The sequence below is a fragment of the Mus caroli genome, chromosome 14, assembly GCF_900094665.2.
Source record: "Mus caroli chromosome 14, CAROLI_EIJ_v1.1, whole genome shotgun sequence".
Lineage (NCBI taxonomy): Eukaryota > Metazoa > Chordata > Mammalia > Rodentia > Muridae > Mus > Mus caroli.
This window is the reverse complement of record NC_034583.1, coordinates 14,282,824-14,296,956: the sequence shown is the minus strand read 5'-3', so window position 1 is coordinate 14,296,956 and position 14,133 is coordinate 14,282,824. Positions and strand designations below refer to the sequence as shown.

General features: G+C 42.8%; 1 protein-coding gene across 1 annotated transcript in view; it reads right to left on the bottom strand.

The window, feature by feature from the left end:
• The window catches only part of Kat6b (lysine acetyltransferase 6B), a 172,287-nt gene that overhangs the window by 144,365 nt on the left and 13,789 nt on the right, over nt 1–14,133 (bottom strand). The window contains 1 exon segment of the mRNA XM_029469204.1: nt 11,523–12,396. Within this exon segment, the coding sequence (XP_029325064.1) occupies nt 11,523–12,146 (624 nt within the window). The 5' untranslated portion in view covers nt 12,147–12,396.

The window sequence follows — 14,133 nt, the reverse complement described above, 5'->3', positions numbered from 1 at the left end:
CTCTGAACCTACAGTGGGGAGGACTAACCCCTAAAAGTTATACTCTGAACCTACAGTGGGGAGGACTAACCCCTAAAAGTTATACTCTGACCTCTTATGTATGTACTGTAGCATGCATGTACCAGCACATACATCTTCTTCATACATAACACTAATAGATAAAAATTGAAAATAAAAAAATTTCTGAAAATGAAGGGGTCCCAGCTGTGCATCTTGACAGGTTTCAACTAGCTGTTTAAATTACCATTCCAACATGGCTTCTCTTTGAAATTCCCACAGGGCCCAGCACAGGTTTTGCACATTATGAGAACAGACTTGTGTTGATTTGACCCAAATGAAGAGGTTGGGGCAGAATGTGGGCAAACGCACCCCAGGCAGCCTGAATCCCAAGAGTCATGTGCCTGCTCCAGCACCGCCCATGGAGGTCCCCCTCTTCTTTGGCCCATGTGTTTTCCTGTAAGATTTACCAACTTAGCAGCTCTCACAGACACTCAGGATTCATGTAAAATTATTTTGTAAGCTTTTTTTTTCTTTCTTCTTTCCTTCCTTCCTACCTTCCTTCCTTGTTTGTTTGTTTTTCAAGACAGGGTTTTTCTGTGTAGCCCTGGCTGTCCTGGAACTTAAGAGATCTGCCTGCCTCTGCCTCCCCAGTGCTGGCATTAAAGACATGCACTACCACAGCTAGCTCTACTTTCAATCATAAGAACATTACAATGTGTTTAAATGAGTATCCTCGTATATAGTTTTCTATGATCTTCAAACACAACGTAAACTGCCAAGCATATATATGTTATAGGCAAAAACACATTTGTTTTCAATCATGCCTGTTTGCTTTCATTGAATGCCACAGACTAGATAGGAAAATTAAAAATGGTCCCCAAAACAAACTATGAACTTCGGGAGGACTGAGAATTTTCTCACAGGATATACACAAGAGTACTTTAAAAAAAAAAAAAAGTGGTGCTCTCAGTCATAACTATTTATTTCATTTTGCTCTGAATTTCTGAAATGCTTGCAAAATACATACAATTTGCACCTGATCAGTGTTCTCCAAGCTGCCTTCAGGCTTGTGTTCATACATTAGCAAGATTTATTGCTAACCAACATACCATGCTAAATTGAAATCAAGATACTACACAATTTTCCAATACAGAGGTGATTTTATAAGTTGGCACAAACGCTTTGGGGGGGGATGTAATTGTTGGTATCGTGTTATACTCAGTAGCTGTGGAAAATGAGATAAACTGGAAGGTTTCAGAAGGTCAGAGCTCATCAGATGGAAAGATTGCAGCTTTTATCAGCTCTGGAAAGCACACTGATGATAGGCTAATAACTAAATAGTTGTTATTCTTCACCAACTGGCAACATTCGGTATTTCCAAAGCACTTCAGTTAAGGGCAGCACCCAGGGAGATGCAGCCTCATTGTGAAGGGGAAGGAATCTATAGCCCCCTCCCCAACGCCAACCTGTAATTGCTGCTTACTTCTCTGAATTTTCCTCGAAACAACAACATCAAAAGACACCTGTGTGGTTTCTCTTCCACCTGTCCAGGGTCCTCAACTGAGGCTTGAGGTTGAAGCAGACATAAAATGCTTCCAAGATTGCTGAGTCTCTAAAGCACCAAACAGGACCAGTGACGCACACACAGCTTTGATCCCAGCACTCTGGAGACAGTGGCAGGAGGATCTCTGGGAGTTCCAGGCCAGCCTGATGTACATACCTGGTCTACACAGGGAGTTCCTAGCCAGTCAGAGCCAACAGTGAGACACTACCTCAAAAATGAAGCTCTGGGACTCTGAGACTGCTCAGGTGGTAAAGTGCTCATGTGAAAACCTGAGTTTGATCCCTGGATTTCACCTTGCAGAGAACCAAGCTATTCTTGGATTTATGTGCATGCCACACTTACACGTGCACAATAATTAAAATCTTTTGTTTCTAAAATTTTTTATGTATGTGTTTACTGTGGAGTGTGAGGGTCACACTGGGGCGTGTGTGGAGGTGAGAGGACAGCAGGCAGGAATCAGCCCCTTCCTACCCTGTGAGCTCTCGGGATTGAACTCCAGTCATGAGGCTCGGAGGCAAGTGCCTTCACATACTGAGACACGTCACTGGACTGTGATTTTTTTTTTTTTTTTAAATGTACTCTGGGCATTTAGCTTAAAAAAAAAAATCTTTCTCTACAACTTTAAACACATTTCTCAGAAAATATTTTTTAAAGATTTATTTAATGTATATGGGTACACTGTAGCTGTCTTCAGACACACCAGAAGAAGCCTTCAGATTCCATTACAGGTGGTTGTGAGCCACCATGTACTTGCTGGGAATTGAATTCAGGATCTCTGAAAGAGCAGTCAGTGCTCTTAACCCGCTGAGCCATTTCTCCAGCCCTCAGAAAACATTGTAAATCACAATCTAAGTCATGCCTTTACCATGAACACAACCTATCTCAAGAAGAACATCTAAACGTGAGGATCTGAGTTTCCAGAACCAGAGGTAAAAACCCAGAAGCAGGATCTAGCACAGTGCACTCTCAGGATGCCAAAAGCTAAGATAGGAAAGAGTGTGAGTTCAAGGCCAGCCTAGGCTACTACAGGTTCCTGGCCAGCCTAAATTTGCAGAGTAAGACACTGTCTCAAACCCTACTCCAGCCCCACAAACTTTCTAAACTATCCTGGTAAATTCATTTGTTAGTAAAGGGACACCGTCAAGCAGAGACAAAAGGCAGGCCCTGCTCCCCACCCTTAGAAAGAATTCGGTCCTAGAACGCAGACAAGCAGACTCTAACCTGTGGCCTGCATCACATCCACAGAATGACCCATTCTCCCATAAGCATACTCTGACTTATTATAAAATCTAAGTTGGGTAAAGCACTGTGCACCAAGGCAACACACGATGGCCACCCCCCAGCATCCATACTTAAGTTGGGGGGGGGGGGGGAAGGGGGCCTGTTTCATCTTTGTCCATGTAGTAACCTGGCAGATAGGAAAAAGGACTTCCGTACTTTGTTTTGGTTTTTAACTTTTAAAGGAGTAGGTTTTATCTCTTTATTGTTTTGTTTTTGAGACAGGGTCTCAGTATAGAGCCCAAGCTGGCCCTGAATTTGAATAAGTCAGGCTTTGGCCTCCGGACAGCTGGGATTATAGTTATGCCCCACCACTCCTAGCGAAGGAGGCTGGTGTGAAAATTTAACTAATATTGACCATCTACACCAAAAGTAATCTATGCATCCTTTAAAGCCAGGCACCTATAGAGGAATGATCAGAGATGCCACATTGCTGGTATTAAAGACAGGACAGGAACCAAGGTCAAACCAAGCAAACAGCCTAGGAGCTGGGAACAGAAGCGAGGAAACGAGGCTCAGCTAGAAAGTCACGCTGCTGTCATCATCTACCGTGGTAAGAACTGTGTTAGACTTCCTAACCACAGAACCAAAGAATGACAGACTGCAAAGCTTTAAATGCTAAGTGTATGTGAACAAAGCAGCAATGGAAAATTCAAACACACTGAACCAAAGGTTAGTCACATGGCCTCAAGCCTGCACTGAGCACTTACTAGTCACAAAGGGGAGAAGGGCTTCATCTACAAAGGAAGATCTGGAAGCTGAAAACGTACCTCTGTGGTGCAAGGCTTGTATAGCATTCCGGAGGCCCTGTGTTCAAATCTCCAGGGAAAGTATCAGCTCCAGATATCCTACAGGACAACTCTTCAAAACTGGCAATGTCTCCAGAAATAGCAAAAAGGTTGTTCTCTGCTAAGAGTCATGATGACCAAATGCCACTTGTGAACTTTGCTGAGTTCTAAATCAAGTTATAAATAACATTAAGACTCGTTTGAGAAAATACAACTCTTGGTAAACCCTCTGGCTTCACTTTTGAAGTGTTTACGTGAGTGATGGTGCTGGTCTATTCAGGAGGTCGTTTTCATTCCTCGCTAAATATTTAAGAATGTAACATAATGATGTTATATTCCAATAATTCATCCAAACTTATCTTCTGTTTGATTTCTTTGTTATTGTTTTGTTTTAAAACAGAGTCTTTCTCTATAAAACCCTGGCAGTCCTGAACTCACTTCTGTAAATCAGGCTGGCTTTGAATGCAGATCCACCCTCCTCTGCCTCCCAAGTACCAGAAATTAAGGGTTTGAGCTACCAAACTAAGCTCAAAAATTATACATACACACATTCATTTATTCATTTTCTCTTTCTTTCTAGAAGAGAAAGAAAAGGTATAGTAATAACAGTAGTTGAAAGAATGTGGCATGTATTATTCAGACATTACAATTTTTTAAATTACAAAGGTAAGGAAGAAGGCGTGCCCTGGATCCCTCCACTACCCACCTTTCTTCCCAGGTCCCTTACATACTGCCCAGGATGCAATGAACAGCTGGTGTTCTTCAGCTAGCCTCCACACTTCCACAAGCACATATTATTTGCTGTGAGTTTACTCACAATTCAAGCTCAATAGCTAAAATCTGGTTTTGCTATAAGAGAGAAACACATGACTAAAATTCCAGAGAAACAGGTCAACCATGAGGACAGAGTCATCTTTGACGACCTTATTACAGGGGTTAGTTTGTGCCTTCTTCTCTTCTGCCATTTCTCTTGTTCCATATAATCTTTACATTCTTATTTTGAGCTTCATCCTTCCTATTTATGCCTGGAGAGAGAGTCACAAGCATGGCAGGAAACTGGACAAAAAACAGGACTGGTGAGCATCAGGAGCTACTACAGAAACCACACTGCCATTGGCTCCCAGCCCTAGTACTGGGAAGATCACAGGCAGCCTGGACCCAGGCTCTCCTCCTTCTCCCTGCACTCCATATGGCAGCTGTCTGACATCAAAGAAGGTGGGAGAGATTCTCTACATTCTCCAGACTGTTCCCACTCCTTCCCTTGAATTGTGGAAGAATCCATGATGTCTCAATCAGCTCTTCCGCAGTCCCTCCTTTCCTGAATGCTAAGAACGCACAGTGCGTAACCCCAAGTGAGGGGCTGCACAGCAGAGAAGCAGCAGCAAGGAGGCCTAACAGCAGACCTCCCTGATGAGGGAGAACACCAGCTAAATGTCACATGCCTTCCAGAATAACACCAAGGAATAAAAACTGAACGTGTAAATGAAATTAGGTTGCTCTTTTGAACTGCCAGTCTAGCTAGACAGGAAAAGGCCCAGCATGGTTTCTATGAGTGCCTATGCTGTTCTTAATAGGGAGGACACAATCAAGCCAAAGCAAACATCTGTTAACCAGTCAAGTCTGTTAATGAAACAATACTGCAGCTGGTTTATCAAAGATCAAAAGTGGAGCAAATTAGAAAAGGGATGTTTGAACAAAGATGGTTTCTGAAGAATAGCAGCTCAAGAATTTTAAACCCACTTGTCAAATTAACACAGCTCCCTCCTGGATCCCCTCGGAGCACTGATCAGGGTTTGCCCTGACCTCTGTAGAGACCAGCTTCGGTTTAATCCAACGTTGTTTCATCTAATACTTCTTTCTGTCTCATTCCACACTCTCAAAAACATAACCTTTCATAAACAAACTACAAATGTACACTGTGCACTACATTACAGCCTACTAATTACGATGTTTACTTTTATAAAGATCAACAACAATAGGCAGTTTCTTTCCCAGGCCTGGCAACTTCTCAGCAGTGTTTCCTATCCATGCAGAAGCATCAGGGGACAGCAAGGCCATCCCTGTCCTCTGAGGCACATGGACTAACTAACTTCCTGCCACTGCCTGGAAGCAGCGAGAGCACCCACATGCAAACATACACGCACTTTCCTCCCGGTCTTGCAGAAGGAGTGCCATCAGCAGATTACAGGGCTGACTCATTGGCTAACTCTTATCTGGTAAGCTAATTGCTGTTTATGTGAAATATTAATGGACAGGAGAGATGAAAGGCCTGAGAAGATTTCAGATTCCTATTTTAAATCTTGGTGTGACTGGAAAACAATTTTACCAAATCTACTCTAGCTTAACATTCAAGACTTAAAAAAATGAAGCATAGAAACACAACAAAATCATGGATTTTTACAAGCAAAATTGTCATTTCAATGATAAAAACAATGACATCTCCCATGTGTTAGCGATAACATACAAAGATAAAATAGATTAAAAAAAAAAAACACAACAACTCAGACTTCCATTTTGAGAACATTTAAAGTGTATCATCATCTGCTGAAGTCTGGAGAAAAAACAAAAATAAAATCTTTGCCATTCAAGATAAAATCAGAATAAATCAGCAAACAACACATAACTGTTAAAATAACCTCAAAGCTAAAAATACTGACTTTCTTGGTACTAAAAGTATCACAGCGTAGGAACAAGGCTCAGTAGGAGTTTTTGCCTAATGAGCATAAGGTCTTCTATTCTATTCCCAGCAACACACGCGAGCACTGTTATAAAGTCATGTAGGTACAGAGAATACAAGTATCAATTCCCCAAAGTTGGTGCTCCTCAGGCCAGGATTAGTGTTGTGGGAAAGGCATCAAAAGCCATCAAGCACACCTAAGATCTAAGAGCTACAGGAATGTCCACCACGCCCTCTACAATCAAACCTTCTGATGCTGTTCCTCTCCTGAAGCTACTTCAAGACGCCTAGACAAGTTCTATCTTGATAACAGTTCAAAAGTAGAACAAGCTGCCATGCTTCAAGTGCAATAGAAAGACCCAGTCACTCACTTCATCTTCCGCTTGACCTGGCTGCCTAGCTGGAGACGTCCAAGAGCTCCGCAGTGACTGGACCGGTACTGCCCGACGGCAAAGGCTGCCCTGGCGCACTGCACCCTTTTAAAGAACGTCTAGAGCTTAATTACAGGAACAACAGGATCCACAAGCTTGCTTCCCTGACCTTGGAACTGTGAGCATTGATCCACCTGATCTTTTACACTGTAATAGGTTTCACCATTCTAAAACCGACTTTTTATCCATGTCAATGCCAAAATTCAGAGAATTTTGAAAAGCATATTTCATAATATGTAAGGCTGTATATTCAACTTCCAGTTGGATACATATAGCTAAATATTCTTTGAGAACAAGGAGTCTTTGATACAAAGCACATGAGCTGAAGTCAACATAAAAAGACACAGACTGGGACTCTAAGTGAGACGCTTCACAAAGTGCCAACTAACAACTTCCCAGAGACAAGATGAGGGTAGGTGTTAGAGAAAAGAAGGCAGCAAAACAATCTAAAATGTTCTCATCTGTGGTCTGGTGACTGAATCTGACATAGGATACGACTGTGTCTCTTTTCTTTTTCTTTCTTTCTTTTTTTTTTTTTCTTTTTTTTTTCGAGACAGGGTTTCTCTGTATAGCCCTGGCTGTCCTGGAACTCACTCTGTAGACCAGGCTGGCCTCAAACTTAGAAATCCACCTGCCTCTGCCTCCCAAGAGCCGGGATTAAAGGCGTGGCCACCACGCCCGGTGGGACTGTGTCTCTTCACAGGAATCTTTCACAAGGTCACACCGCCCTGCCCACAGTGCCCAAACACATTCCTCTGGGGGGGGGGGGGGGCGGGGGAAGGGGGGGGGGGGGACGCAGGCATAACAGTGCCACATGATCTTAGCACTTGGGAGGCTGAGGCAGAAGAATTAGGCCAGCCTGGGCTACATAATGTGTCTGGAGTTCCCCTACTTTACAGTGTACTGGAAATACACAAAGATTTGACCTTCAATAAATTTTAGGATGATACTCAACAAAGTGAAATACTAAGGAATCTGCTTAAAAGTGAACTAAACTGACTTTATAAAAATGCTAAAGCCCAGATGTACAAGTGGAATCTTACTGCCACAAAGTGTGATAACTGAAGTCTCTCAGAATATTTGACTTTCCAAAGTCCTCATCAGCTGCCCTAATTGAGCTTTACCACTTTTAATGAGAAGCATTAATACTATCCTTTAGGAGTTCCCATGCTCAGTCAAAGATAAAGTTTTATCTTCAGTGGTTTAATTCATTTTCCTATCATCTCAGCAGAGAAAGGTTTCTTAAATAAATATCAAGACTTTCATGCTAAGAAGGGAGAATAGTGATCCCTGATTTGAATTCCAGAGTCTCAGAAGAGCTGACGTACATGCCAGGAAGCAGAGGCCTCCTATGTTAGCTTCCACTGTGCCCCTCCTGCACAGGAGTGAGGATGATGTTAAATCTAATGAGGCACAGACTTCCCTGCTGCATTTCAAGTTTGATGATATTATAAATTGCACTTGCTTGGAAAAAAAAAAGTAAGAAGCTCTGGCAGTCTATTTGCTGGAGGAAAACTGTTTCTGACCTACTGAAGAACTGCAAGAGAGACATCCACCATTCATGAGTAGCCCCAGGGCTGACTAAGATACCACCCAGAACAAATGAGCCCTGGACTCAGGACTACCTGGGTGGACTCTCAGCCTGACTGTTCACCAGTTCTACTGACCTTGAACAAAAAGCGTACGCTTTGCTCTGCAGTTTTTCCATCTGCAAAAAGTAGGGCAGCGATCTACCTCTCTTCCAGTAACTATGAGTCAGGAGCTAAGTGCCAACTACTTGGAAGACACCAGCATTTACGCTTACAATACATTAGCTGCTATTTTTATTTCCTCTTTTATAATGACATTCAACTTCTCAAAGGTAATCACAATAACAGCTTCTTTAAAAGACTAGTTTACCAAACTATAGTTAAGACTGCACCATCCTGGAACAGTCTCCATTCATATCCTAAATTCTGCCAAGCACGCAGACATACCTGAAATTCCAGCTCTATGGAGGCTAAGGTAAAAGGACCAAAATTCAAAGCCAGCCTGGGAAACTAAGTGAAACCTTGTCTCAATATTTTTTTTTTTTTTATGAAATTAGGGATGGAGAGATGGTGCAGTGGGTAAAGTACTCACCTCACAAGCACGAGGATCTGAGTTCAGATCCCCAGCACTCAAAACAAGGCTGGCTACAGTGGGTGCCCATCTGGAATCCTATCTCTGAGAAGGTAGGTGGCTACAGTGGGTGCCCATCTGGAATCCTATCTCTGAGAAGGTAGGTGGCTATATTACTTGGCAACCCATATAGCCAGTGACAAATCCTATCTCAAAAATTACAGTGGAGAGCAATAGAGGAAGACATCCAACATTTAAAAAGCCAGGGATGGTGGTGCACACCTTTAATGCCAGCACTCAGGAGGCAGAAGCAGGCAGATTTCTGTAAGTTGAGGCCAGCCTGATCTGCATAAAGCATTCAGGGCCAGCCACCACCACTGTAGAGTGAGATCCTATCTCAAAAAGGGGGGGGGGGCTCTCTGATAACTACAGAGTTCCAAGACAGTCTGCGCTACACACATAATGAGATTTTATCTAAAAAATAACATGTTTGTATGTATATGTATGTGTGTATGCATATTAATATTAGATTGAGACTAGATTGCTCACTAATAAAATACCATCAAAATCTTATTATGATTACTTGATACAATTAATCCCCAAATTTTATCAACTAAATATTCTGGAGCATGTTTTCTCAATTTTCCTTGTTAAATAACGATGCTAACTGGACAGCTAAAAGATCTACATCCTAGAAAAAGCAACTGCAATTGCATGCTAAGCAATAAATGTCTCAGTTCTCTCTCCTAGACTGTTTCAAACATGAATTTTGCCTTTAGACTAAAAATAGTTCTGTACAGATGCTGCCTGAAGAGGAAAGATAAGGCCAGCAAGAAATGATGAGCAAGGTTGCAGAGAAGGAGGGGAGCTTTGGAGAACCTGTCCTGCCCCCTCCAGACCCAGAAAATGCCTCTCTCCAGAGTCTACAATTATTCATGAAGACACAAAACTGGCCACAGTGCCTGAATGGAGACCATGTGCCTGATAATTATGCAACTTTGCCATGGCCAAGGATAAAAAACAAAGATAATCAAGCTTATGAAGGAATGGCTCTGGATTCCCTTAAAGAATTCCACCTCAGCACTCAGAAGCAAAACCAGGAGATTCTCTGTTTGAGGCCAGCCTGGGCTAAATACAGAGCTCCAGAACAGCCAGGGCTTCAGAGTGAAGCCCTATCTCTAAAGAATTAAGTAAAGATTTAAACTGTTTTTAATTTAAAAAAAAAAATGATTCAAGGAGAAACAGGTATCTAAATGGCTGTGTTCAGGAATTCAAATAAGTCATTTTCTGTAATTTTTTAAAGTATAGAACAGTTTATCTAGGGCATGGGGATATGTTGTGGAAGACCAAGAAGGTATGAACACAGCTAAGAAATCCATTCTAAACTTCAGATACCTGTGTGAAGACTTGGTCTTCCTCAGTTCAGAGGTAGGCCCCTACTAGGTAAGCAAAAAGGGAAACAGGACCCATTTCATGAGTTCTTTGTACCGGAAGAACAGAAGCAAACCAGTTTTGCTAATACTTGGGTCTCATAGGAGCTGAGACAAAAATGAAGGCCTCGTCACGGGAACAGGCAGACACCCTTCCCACAGAACCTGACACCTGGCTTTCAATACTTCTCAACAAGCAGCTTACAGGCACAATCGCTTTCTATTTACGATGCTCAATGTCACCCTATCAATGAATGCACTTGACCAAAAGTTGGGAAAGGAATACAAAACCTGGAGGACCTGATTTGCAATCTGCTGTTCTACTTCAGCATGACTTTGGGAAATTAACTCAGTAAGTTTAAAATAAAACAAAGAAAATCATACCCAACTGAAGACATAAAAATCTCAGCAGAAACAAAACTCTGTCACACACTTACAATGCTATAAAACTAACATAAAGCCTTGGGCCATCAACACAGCTCAGTGGTAAAGTTGCTGCCTATCAACCTGAGTTTGATCTCCAGGACCTACCTAGTGGAAGGAAGAACACCTGCAACTGTCCCCAGACCTCCTCATGTGCACTAGGGCTCGCAGGTATGTGTGCACACAAACACAAAAATAGACAAATACACCAAACGCGGCAAGATAAATTAAACATTCACCTACACACACTGACCACTGACAATAAATGGCTTTAAACAGAAGGGATTTAGGTCACACAATATGCAAAGATTATCAGTATTAAAATAAGTATGGAGGTTTTTCTCACTACAATTAAGGGAAGAAAAATTCCCACACTCTCCTTTCTTGGGCTTGAAGAAGGTAGATTCTAGTTTACCTGGTAGTTACAACATAAAGCAAGTCATGTGAGTATTATGTTAACTATTAGCCACTGAAGAAACCCTCAATGTGTCATAAAATGATGTTTAAACAATCACGCTACGAAACAGCCTAATATAAAATATAAAAACCAGCTTCCAGGCACAAACAACTGATCATTTCAATCTCCATTCAGATCTTCCGTCCACATCGGTCGTTCTCAGCCTCCTAATGCTGGGACCGTTTAATACAGCCAACCATAAAATTATTCTTTATATACTATAAGTTTGCTACTGTTATGGATTGTACTGTAACTATTTGGGGAGATAGATGTTTGCCGAAAGGGTTGGGACCCACAGGCTGAACACGCCTAAGTGGAAGTGAAAGGTAAAACAGTACTATCTCCAGGGCATCGATACCGCCGGGCTCACTCACCTGGTCTTTCTCATGGGGTAGAAGGCTGACGGGCGGGAGTGAGGACGGAAAAGCACTGGGGTACTGGGGCGCACCTTTGCCATCTGAGCTCCCACTATTGACCCTGTACTGTGGTCCTTCTTTCAGTAACCTCCCATTGTTCACAGCACGCTTGGCCCCTAGCCGCAACCTCTGCTGAAAGGCTGGATGGTTGGTGGTGCCTGTAAGATCACTCTGGCTTCTCAGATACTTCTCGATGTTCTTCAAGGAGGAGCCATTTGGCTCCTCAAGGCCTTCGATGGCTCTCTTTAAAAGTTTATTCCAATCCACATTGCGTAGATCATTACACGGCGGTCCTTTGGACCCCTTGGTTGGCTTGGGGAAAGTGCCCGGTTTAACCGATGAAAAACGCCCAGGATTGTCTGGGTCCTTATATGAAGCAAGGCCTTTGTTGGTGACTTTGAGAACGGAGCCATCCTGAACACTAAGTTCCAGCTGTTCCGAGACTGTTTTCTTATCCAACCCATGGGATGTGCTGACTGCATGGCAGATTCTCTCTTCTGAGGGCCGCTGCTTCTGCTTCTTGATTTTCTGCACCGCTTCAAGAATCCACTCTGTGTAAAGTGGGTTTGCAAGTTTTACCATGGTTGACAAATGGCTTCTCCAACACAGACGTTACCCATAGAGATTCGCCTTGTACTTAACACAACCTGCACATTCGAAAGTCACAATTCAACACAAGGGCAGAGGATCCCAGCCCATGTGAAGCAACAGCATAGGGACAACCATCGTTAAGAGAGAGGACTGACTGCCAGGCAATGTGGAGAGTTGTCTTAGTTCACCAACGGGAAGGGCTGCACTCTTCAAGTGAAAGACATCTTTAGGAAACCAAGACCTTAAAGGATAAAAAAAAAGAGAGAGAGAGAAGACTCTTAATAATGAAACTTGTAAAAATAAAGATTTCTCAGCATTATTCTTTATCAGGTACAAAACAAACACACTGAGAGGCAGGTACTGTGCAATCCAGCCACAGGACAACTCTATCCAAGCAGGCACTAGGTGCACTCTGTGCAGGATTTTTTTTTTTTAGGATTTTATTTACACATAATAACTTAAGTAACATTTAAGAGACCACATCTGTCAAACAGGCTTGAGATGACTCAGTGGGTAAAGGCCCCTGCTCCACCTGAGTTCACTCCGTAGGACCCACACAGTGGAAGGAAAGACCTCTCCCCCCAAAGCTGTCTGTCTGACCTCCATGCACACACTGTGGTATACGTTGCCCCAAACCTCTCAAAGGACAAAATAAAATAAAATATCCTGTTATCAAAAGTGTAATCATGTGAAAGCAGTCTAAGGTGCGCGTCTACCAGAGATATAAAATAAATATAAAAAAGAAACAATAGTACAGGCCTTTAATTCCAGCACCCAGAAGGCTGAGACAGCAACATCTTTGTTTGAAGAAGTCTGTGGTCTACAAGGGAGTCTAAAGCCAGCGGAGAGCTACACAGTGAAACTGTCTCCAAAGAAACCAGAACTTAAGACAAGACACACAGTAAAGCTGAGCTGAGCTAGGTCACAGAGGGAAATTTCCAACCTCGCCATCTGTATGGGATCAGGGCACTCTGGTGCTCTGCTCTGTGTAGCATCTGTGTATGGCACAGGCTGGCAAACTGAAATGAATACAGTAAACACCCCTTCACCTTTTAATAACGCAGTATTCTACTTATCTTAACACCTGTTCCAGCTCATCCCACACCTCAACAGAAAGACAATCCCTACAAATCTGACTCCAGCTGGCCAGGGCAGCAGTGCGCTCAGACTTCTGCTCTCCAATCTGGTACTGATACAATCCTGGCCCAGGAACTGGGCCAGACCTACTGTTCTCCAGTAACGTCTCCATCTCAGCCCACTCTATCCAGATGACAGCGTGTTCACACATAGCACCATTTTGCTAGGTGTAATATAATAGCATAAGCATGGGATCTTAGCATTTAAGAGGTTGCAGGAAGGCTGAGAGTTTGAGGCTAGTCTCAGCTACATAAAACTGTCTTTTTATCCAAATAAACCACCACCACCCAAAAACATCATGTAATCACCAGCATAACTATAAATGTAAATGGCTTGAGGATGTAGCAATGAACAGCTCGATGGACATCATTTTGGAATCTGAGCCCAATCCAGTTCTCACCTGTGCCTTAGCCGCCTGCTTCAGCTAGTTCTGCCTCTGCAGAGGCAGTGATAAGGCTCTGGTCCCCAGCCCTATTACTGCCTCGTGGAGAAATACAAGACCTAAGCTTGAGCCACTTTCCCTACAGGCAGCACACAGACAGTATTCCCACTTACCAATGGGGAAAGTTCCAAGACCTCCAGCAGAGGCCTAGATCAGAGATACTGTACCTGATACATATTGTACTACCTTGCTTTAGTTTTTTCCTGGACACACACAATAACGATACTTTAATTTACAAATCAGGTACAATAGAAATGAACAACAATAAAATAAAAAATGCTAACCATACACCATAATAAAGGTAATTTAAAAATTACGCCGGGCGTGGTGGCGCACGCCTTTAATCCCAGCACTCGGGAGGCAGAGGCAGGCGGATTTCTGAGTTCGAGGCCAGCCTGG